General features: G+C 43.0%; 1 protein-coding gene across 1 annotated transcript in view; it reads right to left on the bottom strand.

Moving 5' to 3' along the window:
• Positions 1-12,500, bottom strand: part of chchd3a (coiled-coil-helix-coiled-coil-helix domain containing 3a) — a gene marked incomplete at both ends in the record, with an annotated part of 89,964 nt that overhangs the window by 28,639 nt on the left and 48,825 nt on the right. The window contains one exon of the mRNA XM_084330931.1: positions 1,560-1,643. Coding sequence (XP_084187057.1) covers positions 1,560-1,643 — 84 coding nt within the window. The remainder of the gene's footprint in view (positions 1-1,559; positions 1,644-12,500) is intronic.

Here is a 12,500-nt window from a genome sequence, read left to right as displayed (position 1 = left end):
CGTTAGCTTATGCTAGCTAGCTTTATAATTACTTCATGGAAACGGAGTAACGTCAAGCCGAGCCCACCCACACTACACCAGTACACGCATGAACTCGACACAACTACCCCGTTTCCAACGTTAGGTCGAGCGGAGCCCATCCTACACTAGTACACGCATGAACTCGACACAACGTTACCCAAAGGGTTTTAAAAGTGTTATATTTATCTTCTCTTATAGTACCAGAGAGAAGCTGAGGAGAATCAACCAGCAACAAAAGCTAAATTTGTTTTCTAAAAAAAAAAAAAAAAAAAAAAAAAATATATATATATTTTTTTTTTTTTTTTTGTATCGAAATGGTATCGAAGTATCGATACTTTTCAAGGTATCGTATCGAAGTCGAAATTCCAGTATCGTGACAACACTACACTACAGTACAGAAACACACTGAACATATACCAGACACAAGCTAAATGCTGCTCTACTGGCCAAGGGGAAACACTTGTGCCAGCTATTAGTCTTGGCCTTGAAGCTAACGTGCCAGGTTTCCATTACATATATATCTCAGGTCTGGCAATTAAAGAGTTAACGCAGAGTCTATACTGTTAGTGGTTAGTTATCTTACTGTATACCGTAAATCCTCAAATAGAGGAGGGGCCTCTTATAATGGGGGGGGGGGGGGGGGGGGGGGTGTTGATGCATTTAGACAAACACAGGCCTGTCTCTAATATAAGGTCGCAAAAAAAAGTATTTTTTTTATTTTTCGTGTCGTGATATAGAATGAGATAAACTCTTGCCAATGGAAATCAAGTGCTGCCTCCCACTACACTGACTACCGTACATTAACGTTTCCCTCTGGTTAGCTTTAGCGCTAGCCGCTAGCTAACGTTGTCATAATATGGTAGATCTGTGGTGTCAGCTGGATGACGTTGACTTCGTTTGCAAATGTTAACGTTCGCTATCTATATGGCATTGGCAGACGAGGCTGGCGTTGTCCAGTTGACACATTACAGACCATGATGCTATGATAACGTTAGTAGCTAAAGCTACTGCATGTAAACAACTCGATTCAACTGAGGAAGTCGAGAAGGTACCACACGCTAAACCGTCCCCGGACCCCACAACCTAGTATAGACAGTTCCAACTTCAGTGTGTGAATTACGCGTTAATCCCACAATTACTCAACTGCATTCAATATTTAAATACCAATGCTAGTCTAAATAAATGTAGACAGACAATGTATTAAAAAAAAAAAAAAAAAAAAAAAAAAAAAATATATATATAATAATAATAATAATAATAATAATAATAATAATAATAATAATAATAATAATAATGCAATAAAAGTCTGAAAATGAAGGGATTATGTCCATGAGTGTCATTTTTTTAAATTAAGGCCTGCCTCTTATATAAGCCTCTCTCTAAAAAAGGCCTGGTGCTCTTTGCAGCTGAGGTAAATAGAAGACCTGTCTTATATTTGAGGATTTACGGTATTCAGTATCTTTGGTCTCACCCTCTCCTCCAGTCTATACTGTTAGTGGTTAGTTATCTTACTGTATATTCAGTATCTTTGTTCTTACCCTCTCTTCCAGTCTGGCCACCTGCTCCCTGTAGAAAGCATCCTGCTTCTTCAGCTCTGCATCTCTAGCATCCAGCTGCCTGGCCTGGATACACACAGACACACACACACGGACGCACACACACACAGACACACAGACACACGGACACACACACAGACGTACAGACACACAGATAAAGAGGAGAAAAAGCAACATTACTTAGGTCTCCAGTGGAGTGTGATCACAGGCCAGACGTACAGTAGAGACAGATACAGTAACAGTAACCCAGACAGATGTGTCCAGAAGAACAGATGATACATGACGACACTCTTCTCTATAAAGACGTGGAGATGGTGGTTGTATGGATGAAGAGGAAGGAGAGGCCCTATGGAGACAGTAGGAGAGGACGCTGAGGCCCTATGGAGACAGTAGGAGAGGACAGATGGGCACTGAGGAGAGGAATGGGTCCGAAGGAAAGGTCATGTAGAAGGATGGACGTTACGGTCACGTCCTCTGGTCCTTTCAAGGTCTCCTCAGGAGTAGTTCATTCTATCACCATGGCTGGTGTGTGTGTGTGTGTGTGTGTGTGTGTGTGTGTGTGTGTGTGTGTGTGTGTGTGTGTGTGTGTGTGTGTGTGTGTGTGTGTGATCCTTGTCCCCTCCTCATTAGACACACACCTCCCCCCTCCAGTCAGCACACGGTCAGCGGGATAACATCGGCTCTCCACCAACAACAGAAGCCGTCACCACCCCGGGCTTATATTTACCAGCTCAGAGCCCCATCCATCTCCTCACCTCCTCCAACGTGACCTTCACTAAACGTACATCTGACTCCCCCGGCCGGCTGATCTGCGGAGGGAGATAAGGACGTCTCCCTCCTGAAAGGACCGGTGCGCGGCCCTGAAGGGCGTCCAGGTGGCGATAAGAACAGTGTCTGGGACGCTGAACCAGATCTGATCTAGGGACGGAAGGAATTCATAACGTACGTTCGCCGTTTTCAGGACCAATAGAAACTGTAGGTGAAGATAAGAATATACCTTTATTGACGCAATTAAGGTTGGAGCCTGTGGGACCTGGTTAAAGTGGGACCTGGTTAACCTCTTGACACTTTGAGTGCCAACGACGCGATTTCTCGTCCTAACTCGCCATGCGTTGAGTGCCAATGACGAGTTCTCGTTATTTAATCGCCATTTCTTTTATTAGCGATATCCATTCATTTTTCATCCATCCAGCCTGACGTTATGATTGGGAATGGCTCCGAGCTCGAAAAGGGCAAATACCGCCGCCTATCGTCTCCCGGATGGTATTGCACATCATTGGATTGGATTGAGTGGCCATGTGCGTCAGAAAAAAAAGTCCGGTCCAGGGTTTCCCCATCTGTGGCAAGCAGTGTCTGTTACCACATTCACTGGGGAGGCTCGGAGCAGCTTTCGATTATGTGTTTCGGACTATAACGTTGGATCAATAAACGCGATCAATATTTGGAATGGCGATCAGGAATTGGATTCATCTTTTTGCAGAACATCTGATGTGAGGTAAGGACTCTATTTTACCAGTATTGGGTCAAGCAGATGTTTTTTTTCATAGCGATCACAACGTGTCTGTGTGTGTGTGCGTGCGTGTATGACGTTAGTGCTGACCAGGTCATGGATAATAGATTTTTCAGCCCGCTTCTCTAGCGTGCATAAGTACACATATACCGTACTTTCCGGACTATAAGCCGCGGCTTTTTTCCCCATTTTTTTACCCTGCGGCTTATATAACGGTGCGGCTTATATGTGACTCGACGTGACCAAACTCGAAAATGTAAACATCTAAATATTGCTTTTTTGACTGCATTGAAAGGTTATTTATCTGTTCCATTATTTGCTAAACTTAATACAACTTGTAAATGAGTTAATGCTTGTTATTTGTCCGACAGTATTGTGTCCCAAGGCTAATTACATATGGTAATTAAACATTAAAACACCTGCGGCTTATAGTCCAGTGCGGCTTATATATGTACACATCATTCAATTTAGCTGCTGCGGCTTATAGTCAGGTGCGGCTTATAGTGCGAAAAGTACGGTACTATCGATAATCTAGCGTTTATTTGAAAACTATTCATAAATCAGCCGAAAAATTACAATGTGTTTTGTGTATTCCACTAAAGGGCTATTATCGCGGAATTTCTCTGATATTACTAGAACTCTCCGAAACTATACTCATATTCAAAACGGTATAAAAGCGGAAATGTACCGATGAAAAAACAATCAGTTTCGTACATGTTGACTGCAAGCAAGTCATTGATAAGCGAGGGGTGTTTTAGACCCATAGCCATAATTTAAGATATAGTTTAAGCGTTCGCAAATATCCCCGACCTCCCATTGACTAAAGCGCTGGCACTCAAGGGGTTATCTGGGCAAAGGGGCATGGCACCCAATGTGTTAAGCCCCGGAGCCCTATTTTCAGAAAATCCGCCTAAAATACATACCTAAGTAAATGGAATATTGCTCCACTTCTACAAGGTCCATTTGCATGTTCTTGGTATCTAGGGACATCTATGGACCTCAGTGAATGTATTCCTGAAATATTGTGTCTATTACTAGGCTTGCTTAAATTGTGAGGAAACAAAGGGGAATATGAATTATGATTTTTCTTTGCATCTTTGACAGTGAATAACACCATGCTAAAAATGACCAGACATGAAGAACCTGGTGAGCTCATATCAAACTAAAGGCGGTGGTGTCGGGCGACAGCAGGGAGACGGATGGTGGAGCTGAAGGTGTTGTTTGAAGGTGAAGTGAACTTTAGAGGTCACCCGGCTGAAGGCCGACTCATCTTACCCATGTTTTTCTTTTGTGTGTTTGTTTTGTTAAATTGTCATCTCATCTGTAAGCCTCACAAAGAAAAGGGTCACATCGAAAAATATGAGAGCGGTGAACGCAACTAGCAAAAGAAAAATGGAACACGTCGAACAAAAGAGCATGGAAAAAGAAGATTGAGTGATCTATCATGCATATGAGAGAGAGAGAGAGAGACAGAGTCTAAGAAGAGACCAAGAAGTAAAAAATGAAATCTACTGAAGTTTAAGACTTTCAGACTTACCTTGCGTCCAATCTCCTGAATAGAGGGAAGCGTTGGGAAGAAAGTAGAGAGAAAGAAGCGAGAGAAGAGAAGAAAAGAGAGAAAGGAGCGAGAGAAGAGAAGAAAGAGGCTGATTCATCCATGAACTTGTTCAGAATGACATTGTGAGGCACAGTGATTGCCTCACTGTGCCGCTCCAACACACCTCAACTACACCATCTACCACACACACACACACACACACACACTCACTCACTCACTCACACACACACACACACACTCACTCACTCACTCACTCACTCACTCACTCACTGACACACACACACACACACTGACACACACTCACTGACAGACACACACACACACACACTCACACACATTGAGCATCCTGATGGCCCGGGGATAGAAGCTCCTTCTGAGTCTCTCTGTACCGGCCATGGGACTCCGGTAGCGCTTGCCGGATTGATTGATTGAAAACTTTATTAACAGATTGCAGAATGGGTCAAATACAGTACGGCTCAATACACACAATTGTTAAGGGGATGCAGACCAGAGAAAGACTTTCGTCTTGTTTACATCAGGGTCCCCCATTTTCAATTCATCATGACATTTATGACATAGAGATATACAGTACTGTTTCATCCAGACATTTGTGACATACAAGATATACAAATATACAGTAGTTTAAGAGAAAGAGATAATTAAAAAAATATATATACATTTGAGGGGAAGAAACTGTACATTGGAGTGGGTTGGGGGGGGGATAGAATGAATGAATATGTGTAAGTTCCTAGGGATAGAAGCTCCTTCTGAGTCTCTCTGTCCCGGCCATGAGACTCCGGTAGCGCTCGCCTGACCGCAGCAGTGCAAAGCGTGGTCAGCGCGGTGCTTTGAAGCGGGATCAAGTGAGCCGGACCGCGCGGACAGTCAGTGCCTCTGATGCACTCTTGGAGAAGCGTATATAGTGTACCCTAAGAGCACCATAGCGTCTGAAGTGCTATAGTGCTCTAATGTGGCTCTAAATGTGTTATTGATTCTGAGCCACGCAGAGACTTTGAAGACAGATTGGCTAAGTTTATAAGAGCGCCGGCGCGGTGAGCGGGAGACCAAATTAAGCCGGTTCTTGGTGCCAGAAAGACGTCAGCCTTTAATAGCTCAATCTAGCGGGGCGGGAGAGAGACCCGGGATGGACAGATGGACGGAGGGAGGGAGGAGAGACAGAGGAGGAGGAGGAGGGGAGACGAGAGGACATGATTACATCTTGTGTATTATCGTGATTGTGTCCAAAACTGTGTCCAAACTCAATGTTACGCTTATAGGCGGCTACAAAGAACGTCTGCCCGACAGGGGGGGACGGACGGGACAAAAGAGACTCACTGAGCTGGACGCCCAGACCCACAGCTCAGACACACACTGACCCACACACACACAGCTCAGACACGTTCATCTGAAACGTAAACAGGCAGCGGGCGGCCGGAGCAGCTGTCCTCACTGACACACACACAGATACATACACACACACACACACACACTGACACACAGATACATACACACACACACACACTGAAACACACACACACTGACACTAGGGCTGGGTGATATGACGATATTATATAAATATCGGGTACAGTTAATTAAAGGCCAACTTGCAGGTTAAACCCTACTCTGCAATTATGGGTAGTTTACATCCTTGGTATCTAATTTAATTATTATAATTTTTTTCATTTGACACCGGAAATGCCACTCAGAAAGGGTTAAAAAGGTCCACACACGAATAACATGCACGGAGCAAGTCAAAAAGCTTATCAGACGCTAGCACGGCCGTGACGTCACTTCAGGCAACTTATGCCTTATGCCCGTCCGGGTCATAGTACTACTGGCTATATGGCGCTGGCTAACGTTAGCAGTATGTCTACTGTCGTGAACCATTTTAGATCGGGGCATGTAGAAGAGTTTGGGGAACGAGTAAAATCATGTGCAGGTCCTCGTCTCAGACCTGTGGGGCAAAGCACTGCACACGCATCATGCAAGCTACACGTCGCGGCATGTTGATAGCACAATAGTAGCCCACTCGGTGCATCACAGTCAGTGACTTGTAGCTTGTTAGCCGGCATGAATGCCCGATTTAAAATGGTTCTCTCCTCTTTGTATACCTTTGTCCTCACAAGTATTCTGCCAGGGAACTTATGGACACGACAATAGTAATAGTTATAAGGTGTTTGATCATTGTAACGTTAGTTAGCTCATAGCTATCGTGGTAGCCAGGTGATGCACAGAGTGGGCTACTATTGTGCTATCAACATGCCGCGACGTGTAGCTTGTTCATCGAAACTGGCTACCACGATAGCTATGAGCTAACTAACGTTACAAGCTCAAACACCTTATAACTACTACTATTGTCGTGTCCATAAGTTCCCTGGCAGAATACTTGTGAGGACAAAGGTATACAAAGAGGAGAGAACCATTTTAAAATCGGGCATTCATGCCGGCTAACAAGCTTCACGTTGCGGCATGTTGATAGCACAATAGCTACCAAGCTAAGCTACGTTAGCTTCTAACGTTGTATACACAATATGTACAACGACACAATGATTTACATTATTACAAATATGGTAACGTGGTTGTGGCTTTTACAAATAGTGGTTAGCTTCAGAGATGAATGGCTATGATCACGGAGCAATAGTGTTAGGTGAAACAGATACATTTTCATTCATCACTCCTTGGCTAGTAGTAGCAAGGCTTTTTTTTTTAAACTTAAGTTTTTATTTTTATTTTTTTCAACAACATACATATACAACATTCATAGACAATACATTTCAACAGTACATAAATATAAAATAAATAGACAAAAGATTAGTAAAGAAAAAGTGTGGCATGGGTCCTTCGGTCCATTCTACATTTGCATTATTTATTTACATTTTCATTAATTTCCTTGTATCCTTTTCAAACCTCTGTGATGTCGTTACTTCCCCTCCTGTATTCTTCCCATTTTCCCCATTTCCATTCAAACTTTTCTTCTTGCAGCCTCAGCAGATGTGTGATTCTCTCCATTTCCTGTATCCCCTCTACCAACTCTATCCATTGATCCTTTGTCGGCACTTCTTAGTCACATTGTTTATTGAACAAAAATACAACCTGCAAGTTGGCCTTTAACGATACACTTTTTAAACGTATCGTGGATATCGTGATGTTTTGCCCTCGCGTTAGAGGCCGCCGCGGCTGAGATGAGACTTACAAGCGGAGTGCTAAATGCTTTCCTCTCCCTCTCGCAGAAAAAAAAGTCAGTCACACACACACTTGCCCAAATTACGTCATCTACACGCACATACACGCACGCAAGCGCACACACCTAGCCAGAGACAGAGAGGCGGTGGTTCGGTGCTAGGGATGCCCCCCGAAACCCAGAGTATTGATAAGCTCCGACGTTAACAGTACTGCTATCGGTAAATTAGTCTATGAGCGGATTAGCTACGGAGCTAACATAGTGTACCATCCATCTGCGACGCAAGAGTGGACATGGAGTAATGTTAATGTTATGTCGAGTTCATACTACACTACACGTATGAACTCGACATAACGTTAACGTTACTCCGTTTCCATGAAGTGTTTAATTAGCAGCAATCTGTTCTGTTGTTGAACATTTAACGTTAAGTTAATTTAGGTATCTGATGCACTTCCGGCGAGGACAGGAAGCCGTCATGAAACCGTTGTAGTCATATTGTAGTCTTTTAGTCTTATTAACTAAAAGATTTTAACAAAATAAAAAGCAGCAGCACTATTGGATAACTGCGTCATGTTTGCTATGTATTTCTTTCTTTAGGGGAGTAAGACATTTGTTTCACAGTTTTAGCATGATGTTTTATAGATGGCTAGGTTAAACACAGGTTTTGTTTTTAAGAGGGGGGGTTTGATTTGATTTGATTGAAGTTTATTTCAAGTATGCAACACAACAAACAAACATCAAGTACAGATATAGCCTTAAGCCATTCAAATAATAAATGTATACATAAATAAATTGTTAAAATATATAATCTAATAATAATCTAAATCTAATCTAATATATAATCTAAAAAAACAAAAGGCTAAAATGCTAAATATATAATCTAAGAATCCAATCATCTAAATCTAATATAAAAATGCTAAATGCATGAGTCTTTTGTCTTTAATGTTAGCTTGCAAACTCAAATACTGTCTTGGTAAGCCTCATAATGAATTGTTTGGGGAAAAAAGAAAAACATTGTGATGTGTATCGTGTATCGCTGAAAGGTCAGAAAATATCGTGATATCATATTTAGGCCATATCGCCCAGCCCTAACTGACACACACACACACACACACTGACACACACACACACACACTCACTGACACACGCACACACTCACTCACTGACGCACACACTCACACACACACACACACTGAGTGGCTGGTCAGACCCATGTGGATTGCAGGCCCAACTAAAGGGTCATTACAACCAGCAACATTGTGACAAATCTGTGTCCTGGGATTTTCACTTTTCTTTTCAATCTCCTCCACGCTCTGTGTGTGTGTGTGTTAGGGCTGAGCCCAAACGTTCGAACGTTCGAACCTTCGTTCGTTACGTTGGCATTCGAATCCTAAATCAACATTAGAATTTTTTATAAAAAAATATATATATATTTATTCTGGTTTTTCATCACAGTTGCAGATAAAGATTAGGCTACACTAATATTATAGTATAAAAAAAACTGATGAGTTATATTCATTAAAGAATTTAATTGATTTAGTTGGGCTGGGGCTTCTCCCTGGGCTGGGGCTGGAAAGTTGATTTAATAAAAAAAAAAAATACTAATTTAATCAGATTAATCACTTTATTCAAATTGAGGATTTAGTTTGAGGATATTTATTTAAAAAAATTTAAATTAAAATAAATATTTAAAAAAATGATTTTTTTTTAAAGGGGAACTATTTTACAATTTCTTTCACTATTTTGGGCACTTTTACACAATTCATGTGAGTCTATGGAACACCTCTGTAATTTTTTTTTTTTTATTCATTGTTTTGTATTTCTAATCAAGTCCTCAAAAACAGCATTTTTCTACCTCAAGATCTCGAGCCGTTTTGAGCCTGGGCAGCAGAACTGTGTGCAGCTCATTCTGCACGTCTCCATTAACATGCAGCTGTGTCTCTCTCTGACATCACATATCAGCACATTTTCAGATGACTCAGTTCAGTGAGGGTGAATATTGTGAGAGGAGAATTGGAAGAATGCGCCAATATGAGAATTAGAGACATAGATCATATTAATATAAGTTCACATAGCTAGGAAACAATGCTAAACACTCAAAAAGGCCATTTATAAGATAGTTCCCCTTTAAATTATTTTTTTAAATTAAAAACGAAGGTTCGAACGTTCGTTCGGAAAAACCCTGACGAAGTTCGAATCTCAAAAACGGGGTACAGCCTTAGTGTGTGTGTGTATGTATCTGTGTGTGTGCGTGTGTCTGTGTGTGTGTGTGTGTGTGTGTTTGCGTGTGTCTGTGTGCGTGTGTCTGTGTGCGTGTGTCTGTGTGTGTGTGTCTGTGTTTAATTTCCACAGAAGCAGGTTGCAGAGTTTCCCTCCTTTTGAGACACACACACACAGTTTGCACAAACCCCCACCCCAGGCGCGCGCACGCGCGCGCACACACACAGACACACACACACAGTCAGGATTACTTCCGACTGATTAACCCCATTGAGCCCGTAAAGATAATGTAATCATACTAAAGGCTGAACAATAGCAGCGACTTCACCACCACCTCCTCCCTTTGTTCTCCTAATGAAGAGAGAGAGAGGGAGGGGCGGACAGAGGGGGGGGGGGGGGGGGGGGTTGACTTAGACAAGAACATGGAAGTGAAGTTGAAAGTGGAGCGAATAGACGGAGCAGTGGATGAAAAGAGAGCAGGGACAATAAAAGGTGATTTATCATAGGAGGTGTCAAGAGAGAGAGAGGCTGGTGCTGGAAGGAGGGAGAGAGAGAGAGAGAGAATCTCTATTACAGCTAGAGGAGGGAGAGAGAGAGAGATAGAGAGAGAGAGAGAGAGAGAGAGAGAGAGAGAGAGAGAGAGAGAGAGAGAGAGAGAGAGAGAGAGAGAGAGAGAGAGAGAGAGAGAGAGTCTCTATCACAGCTAGAGGAGAGAGAGAGAGGATCTCTATCACAGCTAGAGGAGAGAGAGAGAGTATCTATATCACAGCTAGAGGAGAGAGAAAGGATCTCTATCACAGCTAGAGGAGAGAGAGAGAGTATCTATATCACAGCTAGAGGAGAGAGAAATGATCTATATCACAGCTAGAGGAGAGAGAGAGTATCTCTATCACAGCTAGAGGAGAGAGAGAGGATCTATATCACAGCTAGAGGAGAGAGAGACTATCTCTATCACAGCTAGAGGAGAGAGTGAGTATCTCTATCACAGCTAGAGGAGAGAGAGAGGATCTATATCACAGCTAGAGGAGAGAGAGAGGATCTATATCACAGCTAGAGGAGAGAGAGAGGATCTCTATCACAGCTAGAGGAGAGAGAGATGATCTCTATCACAGCTAGAGGAGAGAGAGAGGATCTCTATCACAGCTAGAGGAGAGAGAGTATCTATATCACAGCTAGAGGAGAGAGAGAGGATCTCTATCACAGCTAGAGGAGAGAGAGAGGATCTCTATCACAGCTAGAGGAGAGAGAGAGGATCTATATCACAGCTAGAGGAGAGAGAGAGGATCTCTATCACAGCTAGAGGAGAGAGAGAGGATCTCTATCACAGCTAGAGGAGAGAGAGAGTATCTATATCACAGCTAGAGGAGAGAGAGAGGATCTCTATCACAGCTAGAGGAGAGAGAGAGTATCTATATCACAGCTAGAGGAGAGAGAGAGGATCTATATCACAGCTAGAGGAGAGAGAGAGGATCTATATCACAGCTAGAGGAGAGAGAGAGGATCTCTATCACAGCTAGAGGAGAGAGAGATGATCTCTATCACAGCTAGAGGAGAGAGAGAGGATCTCTATCACAGCTAGAGGAGAGAGAGAGTATCTATATCACAGCTAGAGGAGAGAGAGAGGATCTCTATCACAGCTAGAGGAGAGAGAGAGTATCTATATCACAGCTAGAGGAGAGAGAGAGGATCTCTATCACAGCTAGAGGAGAGAGAGAGGATCTATATCACAGCTAGAGGAGAGAGAGAGGATCTATATCACAGCTAGAGGAGAGAGAGATGATCTCTATCACAGCTAGAGGAGAGAGAGATGATCTATATCACAGCTAGAGGAGAGAGAGAGGATCTATATCACAGCTAGAGGAGAGAGAGATGGAAGGTAGTCTGTGAGAAAGGAGAGGGAGGGTGGGAGAGAGGGAGGGAGAAATGGGGTGAAGGAATGAGGGAGACAGAAGGATGGAGCGTGGGGGAGAGGGGGAAGGAGGGAGAGAGATGGAGAGGTGGAAAGAGAGATGGAGGGAAGGAGAGAGAGATGGAGGGAAAGAGGGAGAGGGAGAGGGAGAGGGAGAGGGAGAGGGAGAGAGAGAGAGAGAGAGAGAGAAAGGAGAGAGAGAGAGAGAGAGAGAGAGAGAGAGAGAGAGAGAGAGTAACCATGGATTATGAGGGATATTGTAGGAAGAAGGGGATTATTAATAACGTTGTAACAGTTCACGGTTGAATCAGGAGACGGTGCAGATGATACACTGAACAAGGGAACCATTAAAAGAAGAATGAAGAATTTAAAACAAATTAAATATAATCTCCCACAGAAACACCTAGTACACACACATAACCAGTCGTTCCCCCCAAGGCAACAACATAAATACCAACAATGTCTCCATAGCATCTTATTATGTATTATGTACATCTTATTATGTACGGGGGGGGGTAGAGAGGAGAGGGGGGGGGGGGGGGAGA

This window comes from Notolepis coatsorum (assembly GCF_963971535.1).
Source record: "Notolepis coatsorum genome assembly, chromosome: 15".
NCBI classification, from domain to species: Eukaryota; Metazoa; Chordata; class Actinopteri; order Aulopiformes; family Paralepididae; genus Notolepis; species Notolepis coatsorum.
This window is presented reverse-complemented; position numbering and strand designations above follow the sequence as displayed.